Source organism: Ahaetulla prasina, chromosome 1 (assembly GCF_028640845.1).
Source record: "Ahaetulla prasina isolate Xishuangbanna chromosome 1, ASM2864084v1, whole genome shotgun sequence".
Taxonomy (NCBI): Eukaryota; Metazoa; Chordata; class Lepidosauria; order Squamata; family Colubridae; genus Ahaetulla; species Ahaetulla prasina.
This window is the reverse complement of record NC_080539.1, coordinates 128585602-128608534: the sequence shown is the minus strand read 5'-3', so window position 1 is coordinate 128608534 and position 22933 is coordinate 128585602. Positions and strand designations below refer to the sequence as shown.

At 39.2% G+C, this 22933-nt stretch overlaps 1 protein-coding gene and 1 long non-coding RNA gene across 4 annotated transcripts in view; one reads left to right on the top strand and one right to left on the bottom strand.

Moving 5' to 3' along the window:
* The window catches only part of SYNCRIP (synaptotagmin binding cytoplasmic RNA interacting protein), a 20892-nt gene extending 1937 nt beyond the window's left edge, over window positions 1–18955 (bottom strand). The window contains exons 1-10 of one of the 2 annotated variants that reach the window (XM_058175576.1): window positions 18821–18955; window positions 17159–17318; window positions 16388–16506; window positions 16154–16261; window positions 14222–14335; window positions 12322–12498; window positions 9518–9653; window positions 8569–8774; window positions 4427–4576; window positions 3451–3572 (exon numbers count right to left, since the gene is read on the bottom strand). In XM_058175576.1, coding sequence (XP_058031559.1) covers window positions 3451–3572; window positions 4427–4576; window positions 8569–8774; window positions 9518–9653; window positions 12322–12498; window positions 14222–14335; window positions 16154–16261; window positions 16388–16506; window positions 17159–17306 — 1280 coding nt within the window. In that variant the 5' untranslated portion in view covers window positions 17307–17318; window positions 18821–18955. Of the gene's footprint in view, window positions 1–3450; window positions 3573–4426; window positions 4577–8568; window positions 8775–9517; window positions 9654–12321; window positions 12499–12585; window positions 12730–14221; window positions 14336–16153; window positions 16262–16387; window positions 16507–17158; window positions 17319–18820 lie in introns of those variants that run through there. The other variant, XM_058175567.1, reaches the window with a different exon arrangement.
* Window positions 17975–22326, top strand: LOC131194516 (uncharacterized). Of its 2 annotated transcripts, XR_009154210.1 has the most exons (3): window positions 17975–18081; window positions 19279–19359; window positions 21648–22326. It is a non-coding gene; the product is annotated as an uncharacterized LOC131194516 (long non-coding RNA). The 2 variants fall into 2 exon arrangements; XR_009154209.1 differs by lacking the exon at window positions 17975–18081 and having other exon boundaries at window positions 19220–19359.
* The last annotated feature ends 607 nt before the right edge of the window (window positions 22327–22933 follow it).

Genomic DNA, 22933 nt, shown 5'->3' with positions numbered 1-22933 from the left:
CATAAGCAGCACCCTCAACTCGAAGGAATGGGGCATGCGAGCCAAGTACCTGGTACTTGCATGAATGGAGCTGCGCACGTGCGTGGGCCTGCCACTCACATACTCCCTTCCTCTCACACTGGGCCAGGTTGCCAAAATAGACTGTCAGACAAGCTAAAATACAGGTAGTCCTTAACTTACAATAGCCTTTTTCCAAGAGTCTCTTCTCGTCCAATTCCATCTATCTAGCAGGTTGGGCGTGCTACAGATCTCATCAGCCACAAAGAGTGTCAAAGTGGCAGAGAATAGAAGAGGCTTTTCCGCAGTTGCCCCTAGTCTGTGGTTGGAATATCCTCCCCTCAGAGAATGAAAATTTATGAAAGGCCAACAGAATATTCCTGTTGGCCTTTCATAAATGTTTAAAACGGAATTGTTTTCCCAAACCTGGGGCACATAAAGTAAAACATGGCTTTACTGTTAACTGCATGACTATCTTGTTGCTGTGTATATTTGTTTTGGATGTAAGTAGCAGAGGCAGTGATTGAGATGGGCGGCTATAAAAATTGAATGAATAAATGAATTGGAACCAGAATTTCCATCATTAAGTGAAGTGTTCAGTGAGTTGCAACCAATTTATTATTTTTTGCCATTGTTTTTAAGCAAACCAATGTAGTTAAGTGAATCATACAATAGTTAAGCAAATCTGGCTTCCCCACTGATTTTGCTTGTAGGAAGCAGTCTGGGAAGATCTCAAATCACAATCATGTGACTCAAGACTTTGCAATCATCATAAATTCATGCACTTGTCAAGCATCCAAATTGCAATCATGATTCTAAGGATGCTAAAACAGTCCTAAGCATGAGAATTGGTTGTCACTTTTTCAGTGCTGCTGTAACTTTGAACAGTTGATAAATAAATGTTTTAAGTCAAGGACTACCTGCACATTTTTTCTCTCCCTTTCCATATCAAGGGCAACAAAATAGTACTTAGAGTTTGTCCTTCAAATTAAGATAAAAACACCCAAAACTAAATTAGAAATAAGAACTGCTATAGAAAGGGAAAAATAATGTTTTACAAGGAACATTCAAAGCATTTCATCATAAATCAGTAAAATTTTGCAAAAAAAAAATGAAAAAATACAGAACATTTCCATTATTGAAAGACCATTAAAATATAGTTTTGAACAGCTACAAGGCAAATGCATAGCCACTCTCTGTCATTATCTGCTTTCTCAATGCAAGAGAAGGATAGCCTAAGTACCAAGTCTGCCCCTCAAAAGAATAAGCTATGGATAATGCAGAAAAATTCTAAGGACCTGGACAGTAGCCCCACAGGTTGGTGATTCCTCATCTCTGATCTATATGCATCAAGATGAGCAAGAGAGCAAAACAACTGTCCAGGAAATAGAATGCAAGAAGTCTTATAATTGAACCAAAATGTGTAGCAATCAATGCTATAGAAATGTTTTCCATTATGTAGATTAAGGCAGCTATAAAAGGGACAGTGTTCTTATGTGCAGCACGGATATCCAGAAATGTCCTTTTTCATTAAGTCGATCTGCCTTTAGAAATCTAAAATGCTTTCAATAGGTGAGATTTTAATAACGTGGGTTTTTAATACCCTATTTAGATTTTGTGTGTGTTGGGATTAGTTGGTAACTTTTTATTTTTGTGTGTGTGTTTAAAGTTGAAACAGCTTAGGGTAACATATGTGAAAAAGAGACACTATATACCCTACTACTAAAACAAGAGATAAGCAAAACTCACGCTATAAAAATAGTTTCATACAACTTATGCAGCAGGCAAGTGTGTATTTTAACTATTAAAAATACAAATCTGATTCATACACTTTAAATACCCTATTTTTTTTTTCACCCTCCAAAAGGAGGGTGAAAATCTGGGTGTGTCTTATACTCCGAATGTAGCCTAGGCAACTTCTCAAATGGAGGTTTCAAAGGCTAAAAGAAGTTTTAGAGGCTTTTTTTCTGAAGTTCTGTTTTGGAGGCTTTCAGAGGCAGAAAAAAAAAAGCAAAAAAAAAAAAAAAGCAAGGCACAGAGCTCACAACCAAGGAACCTGTTGCTAAAATTCACCTCTGGGAATAGCTGATTGGGGGTACTCCGGGAGGCCAATCCACCTGCCAATCAGCTTTTTCTTATTTTCCTCCCCAAAAGCTAAGGTGTGTTTTATACTCCGGTGCATCTTAACTCCGAAAAATACAGTAAATTCATGTTAAGATTATTTGAACACTTCCAAAACTGAGTTTGATGGAAGCCATAATAGATTACATTTTAGAAGGGCTATATAAATTTTGGCTTGTTATTATGGTTCTAACATATCTACAAGTTACAGCTAATTTGCATTCTCTCCTCCCCAATTTTTTACAGCAAATTATTTATGTCACTTCTGCTGCAGTCATTAAGCAAATCACTGTCGGTTATTAAGATTGACATTACATGACCTTGACTTTTGACTTTCTGCCGGCATCCCCCTTGACTGCTGAATCACAGTAGTTAAGCAAATCTGGCTTACCCACTAACAACCTGGTCACAAATTATGATTATGTGGGATGCTGTAACCTTCATAAATGCATACTGGCTGCAAAGTATCCCAATCCCAATCTCTATCCCAAACATGTGATAACTGCATTGGCTCCAAGTTTGAGTACCAGTCATAAACCTACTTTTTCAATGCTGGTATAACAGTCATTTAACTAGGCATTCAGTAAATGAGGATTACCAGTATATTTGCAGTATACTAATTGTGGTTTTAATAATGGAAACTGCCCAGAGGTGTTTGCTATGAGATGTGTATCTTTATGTGTAAATAAATATCAATCTACTATTGTCTCTGAAAGATTGATGGAGATGCAACTAGGCTATTACAAATATATATATAAGCATGGCAGCCTATATTTTAAAAAATACAAGCTGCCCACAAATATTTTCACATCACAAAAGCTGGTCTTTCTAACCAGAAATGCATTGATCAAACATTCCTATACTCTTCTGGTTTTATTCAACTAGCCAAGAGAAATGTTCTTTAATATTTTGTGTAAGTTTGACTCAAGAAGAATATTGCTTTCTATGATTTAGAAAATTTTTCTCATGACCAACATGTCAATTACTGCTCCCCATTCCTATATTATTTCTTTTGAGAAGGGGAAAGAATTTTCGCTTGACCAAATCTAACTGAGATAATCCTCGTACAGAATGGGATTCTATTTTATCAATAGGTATTAATCTGTTAACAGTTATTCTATCAACAGATCAAAAGACCAGCACTTATATCCTAGGAAAAGCATGAATTAAAAAGGTGATATACTGACAACTATCATCATAGAATTCAAGTATACATATATTTTCTGTCTCATTACAATATAACCATTAACAGGTACATTATGCTTTAACACAAGAATTCTACATATAAGGAGGTGCTAAATGCATTATTAAAATCATGCTTTCCATCCTTACATTTGATTTTTGGCAGCTTGTCTCTGTGCTTTCCGTTCTTTCCTTTTCTGATCTGGTGGCTTTGCAAACACAATTTCTATATTTTCTCCTTCTAAATCTTTGCCATTCATTCCTTCCATAGCCTATAAAGAATATAATTTGTAATCATTCTTACCAAAGTACTCTTACAAATATAGCACACAAACTTTAAGTACTGTAGGAAAAATACCAATGGTACTATGCAGAACACACAAGATCATTGCCTCTCCCACTGAAGGCCATGTTAGTCTATTTCTTAATTTTTCAATGCGTAAGATTTAGAAATATTCTCTGCAACCATGAAAACCAAGAATGAACATTAGGAGCAGAATTTCAGTATATTTTGGAATGAGTATTAACAAAGGTCATAGTACCCACTTCATACTTTATTTCATAATATTTTTTGTAGAATTTGACAACAGCGTAAATGTGAGGCAAACTGATTTACTTAGTATAATTTACTTTAGTTTACTTATTTACTGTCCTGGTAACAGTTGGTCTTGTTAACTCAACAATTATTCAGATTATTCACGAGGACAATGAGAACTAATGGCTTTAAATTGGCACATTATTGAGAGGATAATTAAACCTTCCCTTATTTCTTAGTAATAAAGAGAATCCAAAACCTGACAACATAAAATTTTAGCATAAATTTTAAGTTTATCACAGATTTCCAAAGAAATTGCCACTAAGAGTCTATTCATGATTGCAGCAGAGTATCAATGTGATAAATACCAGAGTTAATTTTATGTTGTAGTTAAGATGTTAAGACTAGATACCAGGAGACGACAAATGCTACTTCTGCCTTACACATGAAAGGTAGGTGGGGAACTATGGGATAGTCACGCCTTCTCAGGCCAAACCCACTTACATAGTTACAATGGGAAAATCAAGAAATGTATGCCACTTTGAATTCACTAAATCTACTAAATAAATGAAACTGGAAATAAAAACATACCTTTACAGCACCATCACGCTCATCAAAATGAATAAAAGCATAATCTTTTAGCTTTTTCACCCTCTCCAGTTTTCCAAATTGACTAAAAGCCTTTTCTAGTATTTCTTCTGTGACTGAATTTGCAAGATTCCGTACAAATAACACTTTTACCTAAAACAAAGCATTGTGTTAGCTTAGTACAACCAGTATATTATTTCAAATAAAACAAGCATACATATTAGATATATTTAGCTTTTTTTCAAAAAGTAATTGTGGGTAAGTTATAACTGGACACAAACCAAAAGTTACTTAATTTACAAATAATTTTCTTAACTGAACTACTGCAATGCATTCTGAGGGCTATGAAGCGCATTCAGAAGCTTCAACTGGCCAGAATGTGGCAACTTATGTAGTTTTGGGCACACTGCAATATTCCCATATAACACCATTGTTGTGTGAGCTGTACTGGCTTCAGTGCATTCAATTCAAGCTACTTGCTATCACCTTTAAAGCCCTACGTGGCATGGATCAAATTACTTGCGGGATTTCTGATGGTCACCGATTGTTTACAGTACACGTAGTTTTCTGTTCAAAGTTATAATGCTGAACAAATGGTACTCATACCTGGCCCTCTGTAGCAGCATCTCCCCGCCCCAGTCTCATTAGTTTTCAATAATATGTTTTTTACCTAGGCCTTTGACAAGGGAAACATTTTTCCTCCTTTTCTTGTTTATTTTTTTGGGGGGAGAGGGGCATAGTGGCTCAGCAGTGAAGACATTGGGCTTGTCAGATGGAAAGCCAGCAGCCCAGGTTCGAGACCCAGGTGCCACAAAACAGGTTGAGTGCCTCTTTGCTCCAGCTCCTGCCTACCTAGCAGTTTGAAACCATACAAACAGATAAATAGACACTACTTTGGTGGAGAGGTAATAGTGCTCTATGATGTCATGCTGGCCACTTGATGTGGAAATGTCTTTGTACAACACTGGCTCAATGGCCTTGAAACGGAGAAGAACACTGCCCCCTATTGCTATAGTCGGCAATGACTACCAGAGTAAAATCCATAGGGACTCCTTTATCTTTTTCTCTTGGTTTTATTGTAATTTCTTTGTTCAGTTTGTTATGACCTACTCAGAAAAAGGAGTTGGGCAGCATACACATTTAATAAATTATTTTTATATTATCAATTTATTTATGGAGCTAAGGTTTAACTGCTACAACAGAGATGCGAAGATATTATTTGCTTTAGCAAAAAGTCCCAAACTGATCAGGTACTTGTTCCTGAAATTCTGAAATAAAAGTGGAACTTAATATCAGTAATTAACAAAAGCCCCACCAGTCACAGGTATAGAATTTAGCGCAGCATCATTTAGATAAATCAGGATATTAAGGCTAAACAAAAGTTTCTCACCAAGATCAGAAGTTTAAATCACTCTCTGAATCTGTGCCAGTTATGACTATTCAGCTCACCAATACTAGTTTAATGCATGCCCAAGCAAAAAAACAGAACATTCGTTCACTAATAACTAATCTCCACTCAATATTGAATTAAATTTCATAGTACAATGTCTAAGTAATGAACTCTGTATGACCGTAACCTTGTTGCTGGTATCCTTAAGATTTATTATTATTATTTTATTATTATTTATTAGACTTTTATACCGCCCTTCTCCCGAAGGACTCAGGGCGGTTTACAGCCAGAATAAAAACAATAGCAATATACAATTAAAACAGACAATTAAAAAACTTATTATAAAATTGGCCGAGATTTAAAACATTTAAAATCTAAAACCCTTAAAATTCATCTAAAAATTTAAAATTTAAAAATTTAAAATTTAAGCCAGCCCCGCGCGAGTAAATAAATACGTCTTCAGCTCGCGGCGAAAGATCCGAAGGTCAGGCAATTGGCGCAAGCCAGGGGGAAGTTTGTTCCAGAGGGTAGGAGCCCCCACAGAGAAGGATCTTCCCCTGGGGGCCGCCAGCCAACATTGCTTGGCGGACGGCACCCTGAGAAGTCCCCCTCTTTGTGAGCATATGGGTCGGTGGGAGGCGTAAGGTAACAGTAGGCGGTCCCGTAGGTACCCAGGCCCCAAGCCATGGAGCGCTTTAAAGGTAGTGACCAAAACCTTAAAAGTGCACCCGAAAGACCACAGGCAGCCAGTGCAGCCTGCGCAGGAGTGGTGTTACATGAGCGCCGCGTGCGGCTCCCTCTATCACCCACGCAGCTGCATTCTGGACTAACTGAAGCCTCCAAGTGCACTTCAAGGGGAGCCCCATGTAGAGAGCATTGCAATAATCCAAGCGAGAGGTAACAAGAGCATGAGTGACCGTGCATAAGGCATCCCAGTCAAGGAAGGGGCGCAACTGGCAAACCTGGTGAAAAGCTCTCCTGGAGACGGCCGTCAAATGATCTTCAAACGGCAGCCGTCCATCCAGGAGAACACCCAAGTTGTGCACCCTTTCCATTGGGGCCAATGACTCACCCCCAACAGTCAGCTGCAGCTGCAGCTGACTGTACCGGGGTGCCGGCATCCACAGCCACTCCGTCTTGGAGGGATTGAGCTTGAGCCTGGTTCTCCCCATCCAGACCCGTACAGCTTCCAAGCACCGGGACAGCACTTCAACAGCTTCGTTGGGGTGGCCTGGGGTGGAAAAGTACAGCTGCGTGTCGTCAGCGTACAGTTGGTATCTCACCCCAAAGCCACTGATGATCTCGCCCAGTGGCTTCATATAGATGTTGAACAGGAGAGGCGAGAGAATCGACCCCTGTGGCACCCCACAAGTAAGGCGCCTCGCGGTCGATCTCTGCCCCCGTCAACACCGTCTGTGACCGGTCAGAGAGATAGGAGGAGAACCACCGGTAAACAGTGCCTCCCACTCCCAAACTCTCCAACCGGTGCAGCAAGATACCATGGTCGATGGTATCAAAAGCCGCTGAGAGATCTAATAGGACCAGGGCAGAGGAACAACCCCTGTCTCTGGGCCTCCTATATTGTTTGTTTCCTATGACTATCATTAAGTGTTGTACCTTATGATTCTTGACGAATGTATCTTTTCTTTTATGTACCCCGAGAGCACCAAGACAAATTCCTTGTGTGTCCAATCACACTTGGCCAATAAAGAATTCTATTCTATTCTATTCTATTCTATTCTATTCTATTCTATTCTATTCTATTCTATTCTATTACGAAATTCCTTTCTGCTATCCCAAATCTATCAACATTGTTAGTCTCAACAATTTGGAGGTAAACATGACTCTACAAGAAGCCAGGAGGAGTATTTGCTCCTTCTAAGTCATCCCAGAGTCAAAGGACTTTTAAAGACAATACTGGAGGTGTTGAAGCTTTAGAAGGAAATAACACATTCAGGAGGATAACAAATCTTTCCACTGAGTCAAACACTATTAATGAAGAGGAGCCTTTCTATAAATAAAAGGTGAGCCCAGGATTCATTTCCATGCAAATTAACTAAGTTCCCTGAAAAACTCATTATTGCTAATGCTAAGTTTGAGCCTGTGAGGAATCCCTGTGGTTTGTGTTCACTGAAAAGCTGGCTGTAACCTTTGCTCAGAAAAATCAAGGGAGACAATCAAAGAAAACAGATCACATTGGGAATCTAACATTAAAACCAGAAATTTAAGAAAATAAAGTGACAGTACTGAATACTATGCTGTAGCAGAGTATTCACTGCCATAGCAAAAATGGGAATGGCGGAAGGTTGACAAGGGATCCCCCATATTAAAAAATGCGCTCATATCTTTTGGCAAGGTCAAATTCTAACCCCTGTAGGAAAACTAAAACCTAGTGAACGCTGTTTTATCGATGAATTAAGGTACTACGAGATCAAATAAAAAAGGGGCTTAGGGAATATTTCATATTCCAAGGATGAAAATGTTTTTATGACATGTTGTTAAATAACAAAAACTAAAATATGAAACAGCATCACAGAAGTAACCAATAGCTACTGGAAACTTCTATGAAAACAGATTATATAATTTGCATGAATTATTTTGTGTAAAACATCCCATTCAGAGCAGGAGCAGTAAATATTAAATACGCTATTTTACAGAACAGAATCTATGTCCTTATGATGTATATCAACAGTCACAATGTTTGCAAAAGAGCAGAAACAAATGCATGCAATTTTCACTGCTTTTGTAAATTTACCTTTGCCATCACTTCAGGATCTGGATCTTCTATGGGGTCAGCCCATTCAACTGTAACAACATTACCCCAAACTTTCACTTTTCCACTCATTAACCTACGCCTGGCTTGAGCTGCTGTTTTGTGATCTTCATATTCAAGGAAACAAAAGCCTCTGTTCTTTTTTTTGTCATCAGGTTGGTGATATAATATTACATCTGTGAGACCCTCTGAAATTGAAGCCAGTCATATACATTTAACTGAACCATTAGTTATCGAGTATAACATTTATTAAAAATAAAAAATGAAATAAAGAAACTTAAATTCCCATCTAAACTATTATTTAATAAAGAGTATCAGCCCCAATTTCAAAGGATAAAAGATTAGAGCTGATGCACAAAGCACGTACATGGGTTTGGACATGGAGCCCAGTGAAACAGTTCAATCAATAAATATGGTATTTATGTCACACTATGCCAAGATGGACCATTGACAACAAGTTGCTGTGATGTCATTAAATTTTCTATATCAGGAATGTCCAAACCACAGCCTATTGGCTGCATGCTTTCCATAAGATCTTTCAACATCATGTGATTTATATACATTAACTTTGTTATATTTTATATACGGATCAAGGAATTTCCTCTTTACTCAATGCGGCACAGGCAAGCCAAAAGGTTGGACACCATGTTTTAAATGCTTTACAGCTTATATGACAAGAACAAAATGCCCCCTCTAAAATGATGGCTGTTTCAAAACTCCATTACCAGAGCATGCAATGCAAATGCTGAAATAAATCTGGAATGGTCTCTCAAACTTGTTTCTTAAACAGTTCCCATATCTTTCTCTCAACTTTATCCCTTATGATCTCAGTTTACAAATGTCATCATCATCCAACATCAGCCGAAAGATGGTGATAAGGTTCATCACAGATCACTTTAATAAGTTACATTATTAGCACCTAGCAACTTACCTGTTACTTTACTAAATTCTTCTACAATTTGCTCCTTGGTTTTACTCTTAGGGATAGAGCCAACAAAGAGCCTATTATTGGCCACAGAGATACATACTCCAATATGTTTCCCAGAACGAATTTCATGATTGTTATACTAAAAGAAAGAAAGTTATATAACAAATTACTCTTACAAGCTTACTCTTGCACCCAATTATACTTGATGAGTTTGGCTCATATGCTTAAGTGTCTTGAATGTTGTCCAACTCTTTCTCTTACATGAAAATTTGTTCTCAATTGTAAAGGCCATCAGAGGGCCTTTTGCTACATTTAAGAATGAAGGTACTAAGACCACTAACGACAAAGAATTGTTAAGCCAGTGTAAAGACTAATAACTCTAGCACATAATAAACTCCAGGCTACAAACAGTATTTGCAATCTATTACTACTACAGGTCAACAAAAAGTTTCCAAAATTCATTTCTAACAAGAAGATACATGGAAAAAATATAGGGCAAACTTGACCTCAGAACATGGAAAATCTGATACAATCTAATAGCAGCCAAACATCTGCTGGAACAAGTGGGATCTGAATAGTGACTTCCAATAAGTATGACACTTAGCAATAACAGAACCAAACATTAGCTTATGTTGCAGCAGGGTTCCTATTTAAGTTACATTTCATCTAAAGTAAAATAGAGGCATTCTTCTGAGTGAATTAACAAGTATGAATGAAAAAGAGCCAGGTTGGTTTAGTTAAGTTTTTGCCTAGAAACCAAAAACTGAGTTCGAGGCTCACTTAGCCATGAAAGCCAGATGGACAACTTTGGGCTAATCTCTCTCAGCCAATCTATATGACAGGGCTCCTGTTGTGAAGAAAAATAAGAGGTAGGACTATTAGGTACGTTCTCTGCTTTGGATGAATGGACAGATGGATACTTAGTAATTTTTTAAACTTTAGTAACTAGACAACTCATTTCCCCTGTCAACAGAAGAGGATTAATTTAAGGTTAGAGCCAGACTTCATAAACTCATTTGAACTAATGACACATAACTTGTGATTAATATTAACTCTTGCTTAGTTCGGGTAGAATTGTCTTACTTTTTAAATAAAGCTTTAAATAAAGTTTTTAAATAAAGCTATAGGGACAAGGCCTGGTTACTGGCTTAGATGGAAAACAACTAGAAAAATCCCACGATAACCCCAGAAGACAACACTAACAAATCACTCACATACTAATGTCAAGAAAACTACATAGCTGTTTTCACCAGAAAGCTTAAAGTTTTTACTTTTCAATGTAAAATCCAGAGATTCAGTGGCATGACAAACCTAGGCCCAAACAGTGGGCCTAGGTGTCACCTAGACAGTGACATTTTCAGTCACTGTCATATTACCTGCTGAGTCTTTAATTTAACTCACAAGAAACAATATACAGCTAGTCCTCAACTTGGAGTGTTGGAGGCACTGTTTAAGGCGGTTCCAGGTTGATTAGTCAGTGACATCACCATTGCCGGGGGGGGGGGGGGAAATGCCCATGGGGATCCTTTCATGCCCCTGTCAAGGAAGGATCCAGTGCAAATGCCTGGAGCTCACCCCGCCGCACAATAGTATTAGCGTCTAAAATGTGGACTTGCTACCCTCCAACCCAGCATCCTAACCATGTGAACCACTGCACTCCTATAAGTTTTACTGGATACTGTGTTGTTGATTTTAATTGTTTTTTATTATTGAATGTTTTTAACAAAGTAAAAATTATAAAAGAAAATAAAAATAAAAAAGCAGTAGAGAAAAAATAGAAAAGATTATAAAATTTTCCTGAAAGTAATTTAGATACATTTATAATTTGCCCTTCTCTCCAAAGTTACATCGTAATTGCCTTCTTTTCATAAGCTACCCTTTCTAACCGCAATATCATCATCTGTAAAGTTTCCAATAAATTAAATTGTTGATCTTTCTCTAATCAAAATATTTTTTGTTGTTGTTGAAACTAACAAATCCCCTGAATAAAGCAGAAGTATCTTTTTTCAATACTCAAATTTCATGCTTCCAATATAACACCAAATAATATATGCCAACCACTCAAATCTGTAGCACCCAAGCTTCTATAGAAATCTATCATTTCCCAGAAAATTCCACAAGTCAGGTTTTTTTTAACCATAGAGAATAAATCATATTTCACACCTAACCATAGTCAAACACTAATAGGATTGTAGGAAACTACATAAAGGACAGAAAACAGCAGCACTATTTAAAGTTATGCAAGTAAAGGTTACACTTAGTAGGACCTTTAACGAATTTATCAATATTTTCTCTATTCTGTTGGGAAATTGGGGTGTGCTTAAATTTACTAATGGTCAGTCATGGTACTAGAGAAAAATACCAGACCGTTTTACCTAATACACAATTTTAACATATTCCTGTAGTTTCTATGCCAGTTATATAGAAATGTAACACATTTACTATAAAATAAGCCCAACTGAATTTGTTTCTGAGCAAGCTACTTCTCAGGACTTACAGTAAGTCCTCAGTAAGATGCATATATTATTGAAAACTAGAGTGGGATAAATATCCCGCTCTTTAAAAATAAACTCTCATTCCTGGCCTTTAAATAGCTGTATGGTAAAAATATCATATGCTGAGTATTACAAATAGAAATAATAAAAGTCTTAATATGTTCAGTAATAATACCCAGATTTCTGAAAGCCACTAGGTTTAAAAATCAATTCCGTTCTATACATTACAACATAAGCAGATTAAGACATTTTATACAATTAGGAATCACAATTGTTGATTTTAAATTACCACAGAAAATATGAAAAACTTACCAATTTAACAGCTTCCTGAGCTGCCTCTTTGTTACAAAAAGTGACAAAAGCATATCCCCGGTTTAGACCTGTCAGGGGATCCATCATTAAGCGGAGATCCCAAATAGGTCCAGCTTTTTCAAATAATGGAACTAGTTCATCCTCAAATAAATCCCTTGGAATTTTACCTACAAATATCTGTAACAAATCAAACACATTTTTTTCAAGAAGTGAGATTTAAACAGAGAAACGTACTATATACTCCTGATACGTTGCATCTCTTACCTCAGTGCCAACAGAAGGCTGTTGTCCTGAATAGACACACTCTGGTGGAGGACCACCATACTTCCTCTGTCCAGTTGTCACATCAAGTGTATAACCCGTTCTCTCCAAAAGAGCCTTCAAAGAGAGTTATAAACCAAGTACTATCAATTATTATTAATAAAATATTCCATTAATATAGAGCTATTTATTCTGTAGGTTATCCAACCTACATTAAAAGATTGCCTTAAACCTAATTTTCCTATTGGGTCATGCAATTGATATGTCAAATGAGTCTATCTAGCAAATCTAATATCAGAATATAAACCACTTGGGTAAGAACCAATGTAATGCCAAAAGTAAAAATTTCTCATCTTTCTAATGTCAGATCTGTTACAAAGTTTTCCAATTGCTTGTAAAACATCTGAGAACTTGGATTGTGAAGCAATAATATAACATCTAAAGAAATAGTAATTCTTGCAGATGTCATTTTCTGCAGACCTACACTACTAGACATCCATATGCATATCTTACAGTACTCTTCTTCAATTGCCTGTTGCATTTCAAATGCTTATTCAATTAGAAAATCTGGGAGATTTAGTTTATGGATCAAAAGATGAAGGATGCAGAATCCTCCTTTCAGGGAAATGAGGTCAAGACATGAATGCACAACTGAAGCAATAGGTAGTGCAACAGAAGTTGCTGCAACTTGTTATGAAATACAATTTTCACTTTCCCTCAAAGGAATAGATAGGTAAGATAGATGATAGACGCATACAACCCTTAGACCAGGGTGTCAAACTGGTGGCTTATAGGCTGGATGCGTCACGCACCCACCTAGCTCTGCGAAGGGAATAATGTTGCGAAACGTCACATGATGGCAACGTGACGTGGTGAGTTTTACACCTATGCCTTAGACCAGTGGTTCCCAACCAGTGTGCCGCGGCACTAAGGGGTGCCGTGAGATCTTTTGAGGGTGCCGGGAACTTTTGAGCTACGGAGATTTTAAATATCTATTTCCTTATAAGGGTGCCGGGAACTTTTGAAAGGCTTTCCAAGGGTGCCTCAAACAAGAAAAGGTTGTGCCTCAAACAAGAAAAGGTTGGGAACCACTGCCTTAGACACTACTAAAGATTTCATCCCTGCAAGCAAATACATTTCCAATTCACTCAACAGTATAATTTAGTAATTCAGTAATTAGGAAGGAAAAAATGGAACCAAAATAGAAATAATAAAAGTCTTAATATGTTCAGTAATAATACCCAGATTTCTGAAAGCCACTAGGTTTAAAAATCAATTCCGTTCTATACATTACAACATAAGCAGATTAAGACATTTTATACAATTAGGAATCACAATTGTTGATTTTAAATTACCACAGAAAATATGAAAAACTTACCAATTTAACAGCTTCCTGAGCTGCCTCTTTGTTACAAAAAGTGACAAAAGCATATCCCAGTTTAGACCTGTCAGGGATCCATCATTAAGCGGAGATCCCAAATAGGTCCAGCTTTTTCAAATAATGGAACTAGTTCATCCTCAAATAAATCCTTGGAATTTTACCTACAAATATCTGTAACAAATCAAACACATTTTTTTCAAGAAGTGAGATTTAAACAGAGAAACGTACTATATACTCCTGATACGTTGCATCTCTTACCTCAGTGCCAACAGAAGGCTGTTGTCCTGAATAGACACACTCTGGTGGAGGACCACCATACTTCCTCTGTCCAGTTGTCACATCAAGTGTATAACCCGTTCTCTCCAAAAGAGCCTTCAAAGAGAGTTATAAACCAAGTACTATCAATTATTATTAATAAAATATTCCATTAATATAGAGCTATTTATTCTGTAGGTTATCCAACCTACATTAAAAGATTGCCTTAAACCTAATTTTCCTATTGGGTCATGCAATTGATATGTCAAATGAGTCTATCTAGCAAATCTAATATCAGAATATAAACCACTTGGGTAAGAACCAATGTAATGCCAAAAGTAAAAATTTCTCATCTTTCTAATGTCAGATCTGTTACAAAGTTTTCCAATTGCTTGTAAAACATCTGAGAACTTGGATTGTGAAGCAATAATATAACATCTAAAGAAATAGTAATTCTTGCAGATGTCATTTTCTGCAGACCTACACTACTAGACATCCATATGCATATCTTACAGTACTCTTCTTCAATTGCCTGTTGCATTTCAAATGCTTATTCAATTAGAAAATCTGGGAGATTTAGTTTATGGATCAAAAGATGAAGGATGCAGAATCCTCCTTTCAGGGAAATGAGGTCAAGACATGAATGCACAACTGAAGCAATAGGTAGTGCAACAGAAGTTGCTGCAACTTGTTATGAAATACAATTTTCACTTTCCCTCAAAGGAATAGATAGGTAAGATAGATGATAGACGCATACAACCCTTAGACCAGGGTGTCAAACTGGTGGCTTATAGGCTGGATGCGTCACGCACCCACCTAGCTCTGCGAAGGGAATAATGTTGCGAAACGTCACATGATGGCAACGTGACGTGGTGAGTTTTACACCTATGCCTTAGACCAGTGGTTCCCAACCAGTGTGCCGCGGCACTAAGGGGTGCCGTGAGATCTTTTGAGGGTGCCGGGAACTTTTGAGCTACGGAGATTTTAAATATCTATTTCCTTATAAGGGTGCCGGGAACTTTTGAAAGGCTTTCCAAGGGTGCCTCAAACAAGAAAAGGTTGTGCCTCAAACAAGAAAAGGTTGGGAACCACTGCCTTAGACACTACTAAAGATTTCATCCCTGCAAGCAAATACATTTCCAATTCACTCAACAGTATAATTTAGTAATTCAGTAATTAGGAAGGAAAAAATGGAACCAAAATAAAAAATTAAAAAGTCATAGGAATGGATCCATATTATGTGTAAATGTTACGTTCAAAGTATTTAATCATTTCATTGAGCATATTACTCTGGATTTATTCATGACAATAAGAATATTTTTTGTAATTTTTCCTGCTAAAACCAGCTGAGATATATTAGAAATTCAAGATCAGTGAGGCACATCCTGTTCATTAACCACTGAAAAATTAGCCATACTGGACTACTTGCACTATCAGGTTATGTTATAAGTAGTTACAACTGCTGGTTTATACATCAAATCTTAGGTTACACTTCTGATGAAGTAGCACTACAACTTCATGAAGTAATTTATAAGTTATTCACATATATCCTCCAAAAGCAGATATAAATCAATCCTTCAGATCATAGTGCCATTGTAAAGTGTAAAAACATCAGTATAGAATGCCGATTGTACTGTCCTAGTGTCAATTAACTTATTTTATATTCCTAAAGTATATTATCAATGGCTCCCTTTCATACCTCCCTTAAAAGGTATGAAAGAAAACCTGGATTTATAAGGAAGATTAAATATCCATAAGAGACAACTACTAAAATGTATTCCAAGTATAAAAACTGAGCTGATAATCAGCATTGCAGGTAATATTATTTGTTTTGAATGACATCAATCTTCCGGGGGGGGGGGGGAACGACACCCTGTGGCTGTATTCATACTATTAAAGCACCATGGGCTTAAGAAAAAGTTTCTTCCACCATACCTTGATTTTTGCCTCATCTGGTCCTTTGCTGGTATCTGCCACTTTGGTCCCTTGTTTTTCTCGTTGTCTATATGTTTTCATGACGCCACATAAAAAGGCACTTTTGTTCTAAAAATGAATGAGATGGATTAAAAAAAATATGAACTAAATTTCATAATGGATCAGTTGAGGATCAAGCAGTTTCTGTACATATGCTGAAATAAATTAAACAGAAATACTTCCATGGTACATTACCTGAACATGAGAGAGATCACTGTCTTTAAATTGTTGAAGCACTGCCAGTGCACCTTCTTCATTAAATTCCTTTAAAGCTTCAATAGCTCTTTCATCTAAATCACTGTGAGCAACTAGTCCTGGAAAAAGAAATATTTTATTCTAGGATGTCTCACTTAACTATTATGATATTCAGAAATGCATCTTCTCAAATCAAGATACTAGTTATTAATTGCAATGTTAGGAATTTTTCACATACTAAAATGCCAAAAACATTAATTTCTATTTTACTCCTTCTGGAACTTGAACACTTAAGAAATCCTAGAAAAACTTATTGCATCTGAGTAATTAGGCAATACTTGTTTGTTTCTAAAAGTAACTTTGATGAAAACTCTCAGCCATTCTACTGCACTTCAAAACTATGCTTCAGGACATAACAGAAAACACTGTAGCCTCTACACCCAGGAATCCAAACAGTGAATCAGAAAAAAGAGACATATGCAATTACTACTTCACTACACAGTCCTCCAAAGACACGCAACCATAATCCAGTATGAACTATTCCTAAAGCTTTACATTCCAACTGCTTGCCCTCACCACCACCCCTTCATTCAATGCCAAAGGCTACTCTAAACTAATAGAAACATTGCATATTAATATTGATCACCCAAAAAATTAAGAAAACTGCAGTCCCCATACTTTTTTGTTTGGAAACCACAAAAAGTTGCTATTTTAGCCCAAAGCAAGGAAAGTCCAATAGAAAATAGTGAATTTGCAAGTTTTACATCTTACCTGCAACGTAAATTTCATCTAGTTTTTCAGCAACTTTCTGTGGTAAACCAGCATCAAGCAATGTCTGGAAATGCTCAGAATGGGTAACTGCAGCAGAAGTATCCATGGGCTCTTCAGTACCATTCCCATTAACATGTTCAGAAGCCATGTTTCCAGATATCTGTTCAAACGCAATAAGCATAATTAAGCTAGAGACCTTACAAGCCAAACAATTCGGGTGTCAATATATGCAGCTGTCTCCAAGATGCTTGCAGAGTTTTTAACCCGCTCTCCCTACCGCTTTTCGAAATCAGAAAGCTTAACAATCTTTTTTTAAATCTTATTTTTCCAAATGAAAAGAACTAATAGCGCAAAGCAATATCCTGAAACCACTGCCAAACTCTCTGACTCACGTCTCTCTGAAGCACGCCCTACTAGAAAGCTCCGAAGCAGCTCTTCTAAACTAGTAACAAGCAGCAAACGGAGGGCGGGAGGGAGAGAAAACCGGGCAGACACCACCGCCATACAGCCATCCACTAGCTCCTTTCGCCCTAGCCGCCCTGTGTGCCTAACCTCTCCACGAGACCCGTTTCTCCACTACATTCAAAGTGTGTCGCCTTCCCGCCTCTCTGCCAGGGCCTAAGCCGCCAGGCCAAAAGGAACAAAGCGCTCTCTTAATCCGCGCCCAATCGAGGTGGTGGCCGTGGCTGCCGCCATAAGTCTGAGAGAAACACGTGCTCGGCGCGTTCAAATGTCTTACAACTTCCTCCAGCGACCGACTTCCCTCCCTCCCTCGCTCCCCCCCCGCCCGGAAAAGCAGCCTTTCCCTCTCCCCCCCCCACTTTTTTTCCCCTCCGGGAGAAGAATTGCAACACCCTGAGCCCTTATTTCGCCACGCGGGATTGTGGGTGGGGGTTGGGGTGGGAAAGGAAAAGCCAGAGAAGGTAAGAGAAGAAAATGAGCGCTCGACATCTGTCCGGCTCGTCCCTCCTCCCACCCCGGAACAATGCATACAAATCACAGCTCCTCTGCCACCGCCGCCCCGCCATGCGTTTCCCACCAACTCCTGTGTGAGGAGAGTTCGGTTTTCCCAGGCGTGCTTCTCCGCCGGGCCCACCCGTTTTTTACGTGAACCCGAGGCGGGCTGCAGCCCCCACCCCCCGCACTCTTTAACCCCACCGCCACATCGGCGGCCGCCGCCGGGAGTCCCTGCCCTGCTCCTTCCTTTCCCACCCCACCCCACCGGCGCCTCGTGGCCAATGAATGGCGCCCGGACAATGAGGCGCTGGAAGCCTGTTCCGAGGACTGGCAGAGGCAGGCGAGCACGCGGATGGGGTCCCGCTTCCACGCCATGCCTTTCGGCCTAGCGTAGCCCGCCGCCGGGAGTCAAGAATGCCTCGCAGGCGGCGGCGGCAGCAGCGGCGGCACTCGCTGCACTCGGACAGGCCGCTGGCTCAAACCGTCCTCTTTGTTTTAAGCCCCGCTTCATTTTTTTGGGGGGTGGGGGGCGAAGGGCCGGCTACCCCCGGGGATCCTTTTTCACGCGGGTGTTTCCAGCCCGCCGCCGCCTCCTCCTCCTCCTCCTTCTCCCCGGGAGTTATTTTTTTGGGGGGCTCCCCTCTTTTTCATGCCCGACTCCCTCCCTCCCTCCCCTTGGCTTGACAATCCCCGGCGGCGGCTGACCTGTGTGGGCGAGCGGCGGGGGTGATGAATGGTGAGCGAGAGAGCTCCGGAGGGGGTGGTGGGGGCGCAGTGAAGGAGCTGCCCCTTCTCCGCTCCCTCAGCGTGTCCGGAGAATGTGCAGGAGCCTGCGTAAAATGGCGGCCGCTCGAGCGCTCACGCCGCTGCTGGCACCAGCCAACCCCAGCCCCCATCCACTCGGCTCAGGCAGGGAGGGGAGAGGCGAGGAGGAGGAGGAGGCGGCGCCGGCGCCGCGCGCGCGCGCGCGCCTACTGGCGCAGCCCCAACGCCGGGGTCTCCCGAGCCGCTCCACAAGGGTTATCGCCCCGCCTGCTGGTGAGGGGGAGCGGAGCTCGGAAGCAGGCGGTGATCAACCCGATCGCGCATGCGCGCGACTAGATGCATCCTTCGCGTAGCACGTTGCGTAGGAAGTTCGTCCTTTTTTTTTTTTTTTTTGACAGGCGCCCGGGGGAGGCTTGGGAACTTTACGGGATTTCCCCACCCCCACCCCGAGAACCTGAGCACTCTGGTGCGAATGAATGGTAATTTTATTCTCAAGCTGCTTCTGTGACAGGGTCATTTGCCGGTTGGAGGGGGTGACGGTGGGGGTGATGAATTTTTGAATGGCTTGCTTGTATTGCTGAGATCATGAATAAAAATTCTAATCACAATAGGTGGGGTATAAATATTGGAAAAATTCAACGCTGTAGCTAGGGAAACATCACATCATTTAGAATGCATTCAGATCATTAGAGCAGATAGTACTTGAATTGGGATAGTCCTCTAGTTATGACAATTGAGCCCAAAATTTAGGTTGCTAAGTGAAACATTGTTAAACGGGTTTACTCAAAATAAGCTTCTTCAGCTCTGACTGGATTGTGGAGAATGGAAGGATAGTGATGGCCCACCATCCAGTCAGAGTTGAAGAAGCTTCTTGGATGAGAAGCAAAATGTCTTCAAAGAAAAACCAGAAAATCCAGTTGCCTCTTGAAAAAGCACCTTTGGGACAACCATGACCTGGATGATTGAGAATCTCCATAGATATTTAAATGGGTTTACCCCATTTTCTTGCCACAGTTGTTAAGTGAATCATTGCATTTAAGTTAGTAACATGGTTGTTAAATAAATCTGGATTCCCCACTGACTTTACTTGTCAGAAGGTCGCAAAAGCTGATCACAGGACCTCAGGATACTGCAACTGTCATAAATATGAACCACTTGCAGTTGGCAAACCATACACATGCAGTAAGTTAAAATACTCTCTATGGTGCAGCAGTAGAAAGCCACCAGCAGTTTTTCATTCAGTTGTTGTTTCCTGAGAAGTCTCAGGTAGTATAATCTCTGCTGGGCTCTTTTGACCAGTGCTGTAATGTGAGTGCTCCAGGTCAGGTCCTCTTTTATGATAACACCCAGAAACTTAAAACTGGCCACTTGCTCCACTCGGTCTCCATTGATAAGCAAGGGCTGGATGTCTAATCTATTCCTTCTATAGTCCACTATAAGCTCCTTGGTCTTATTTATGTTAAGGACCAAGTTATTTTCTCCACACCATGAAAGCAGCTGTTCCACCTCATCTCGATAGGCAGACTCAACCCCCCCAGAGATCAGTCCCACCACTGTTGTATCATCTGCAAATTTAGTAGTAGTATTACTAGAGTGTAATTATTATCTCTTTTATTCATTAAACAAGAAACTCAGTCAACTGAACATTCAAAAATGCATCACAAATACCATTGACTGATGCTAATGGTTGCTGCCAGTGTCGTAGGTATCAACCAAATACCTTCTTAAGATGTACGATGTTCCAAGTAGCGCAGTTTTTTGCAGTTCTGCTGGTGTTATTGCAGGAAGCTACAATTTGTTGATGTATCTTATAAAATTATTGGGCATAGTACCAAGTGCCCCGATGACAATGGGTATCACTGTTACACATTTTATCCATAATCACATAGTTTCGATGGTTGTGATGTTTCGTGTTGTGATGTTTCGTGATTTTTTCCCAGTTCTTTTTCTTCAACTCTGGCATGTCCTGGTACTGCGATGTCAATAATTATTGATAATTTAATGTAATAATAATAATTGTATTATTCTAGTAACCATACAGTTTTCTTCATGATCTATCCCTACCCTGGTCTTTCAGGTCTTCCAAAGAAGTACTCATTACCACTGTAACTGAGTCCATGCACCTTGCTGCTGGTCTTCTGCACCCCTTTAAACAAGATGCAGTTATGTAGGTAACTGCAACAGCTTCCTCTTCTTTTTAACTTTCATTCTGACTTTTTAGTGAAAATAAATGCAAGGCAGCTCACTGCAACATTACAGGATACTATATAATCGATCTCTTCTCTTTGTACACTAAATTGATCTAATTGTTATAGACCGGACATATGCTATAGAAAGCCAACCTCTCTATATTGGCCACCTCTATAAGTGGTATCTTGACCGCCTGGGCCTTGACACACAGCATTAATTTACTCTCTATACCAAGGTCTCCAACCTTGGCAACTTTTAAGACTTGTGGACTTCAATTCCCAGAATTCCTCAGCCAGTAAAGTTGGCTGAGGAATTCTGGGAGTTGAAGTCCACAAGTCTTAAAGTTGCCAAGGTTGGAGATCCCTGCTCTATACCTTGACCAGCTGAGTCAAGTCTGCACCAAGGGCAAGAAAAGTGAAATGCAGAATTGCAGAATTGGTAGCAATGAATTTCTTTCTTTCAAGAAGGATATCAATATTTTTGACTTTGATTTGGCAGTTTAACTGATAATTATGGATTCGTTTCATAATACATATTGCACAAAGATCTAATTTTTTCCATTTTTTCGCTTTTTCAGGGTTGATTTAAAAAAATAGCCAATCATAAAATGAAACAAACAATCATAAAATGAATGTGAGCTGTTTTAATCATTTCACTTTGTGGTGGTCATCACAGCAAATGCTTGGAATAAAGTTCAGGCTGAAACTATACAGAAGCACTTCAAGAAAGCTGGATTTGTTACAATGCAAGAGCAAGATGTTGCATCCCCACTAGGCAACCCTCCTCCCATGGAGGGATTTGATGGAGTATAGATTTTTAAATTTATTGCAATGGATGACGACGTGGCAATGTGCAATGAACCTGACCTAGAAGCAATTGGAATGAGTTACAACCCAGAAGAAAAATGCTGGAAGCAAATGTTGAAGCAGAATAATAAAGTGAAGAATTAGGTGAGGACACAGAAATTGCAGATATTCCGAAAGAAGAGGATGTCAATCATTTGATAAGGCAATTAAAGTCATTTGCCGTGGAAAAATGCCCAGGTATTCTGAGTGATATAACCAGCATTGAGAGTGCTTTCTCCACTTACTTTCATAAAAAGAATAACTAAAATCGACATTTTTTCAAAAAGAATGAACAGACCATGAGAAAAAAATACATGCGTAAATATTGATTTTGTATGATATAGTATTCTATAATTTCCCTGCTTTCCCTGTTTCTGTATGACATTCTCTAATAAAAGTTGTACAAAATGAGGCATGTGTACATATTAGTATAGTTGTTCTATATGTTGATAACCACTGTATGTTGACCCCCTTCCTTCAGTGGTCAACTTACCGTACTTCAAATCCACTAATTTAAAGAATATGTAAAAGATATTTATGTGGGCCTTTTAGAGCTGTGCATATTCACAAAGTTCTGCCCATTGCAGCATCTCCGCAGTTACATGATCATGGTTTCCAGTGCTCCTGGCCAGCTTCCCACAAGCAAAGTCAATAGGGAAACCAACAGAAATCTTTCCTAGTGCATTATACTGCAACGATTTTTGAATCAAGGTTGTTAAATGCAAACCAACAGCAATACGATTTGGGAAAATTTAATGTTTATTCTGGTTACATCACGGCACTACCTTTGTCTCAAAGGATGGCCCAACAGGTCATGGGTTTGTTATATAAAACTATAGGTTAAGATACTTAAAATTTATAGTTTAAAGACTAGAGGCCAAATATTAGGAAAGCATTAATTGGGAAAAAACTACATTTATGCATATTCCAGCAGTACATAGCTATCCCTCATTTACACGGGAGCTAATAACATTAATACCAACTGGATTTCATTCTAAAACTTGCCATATTTAAATAC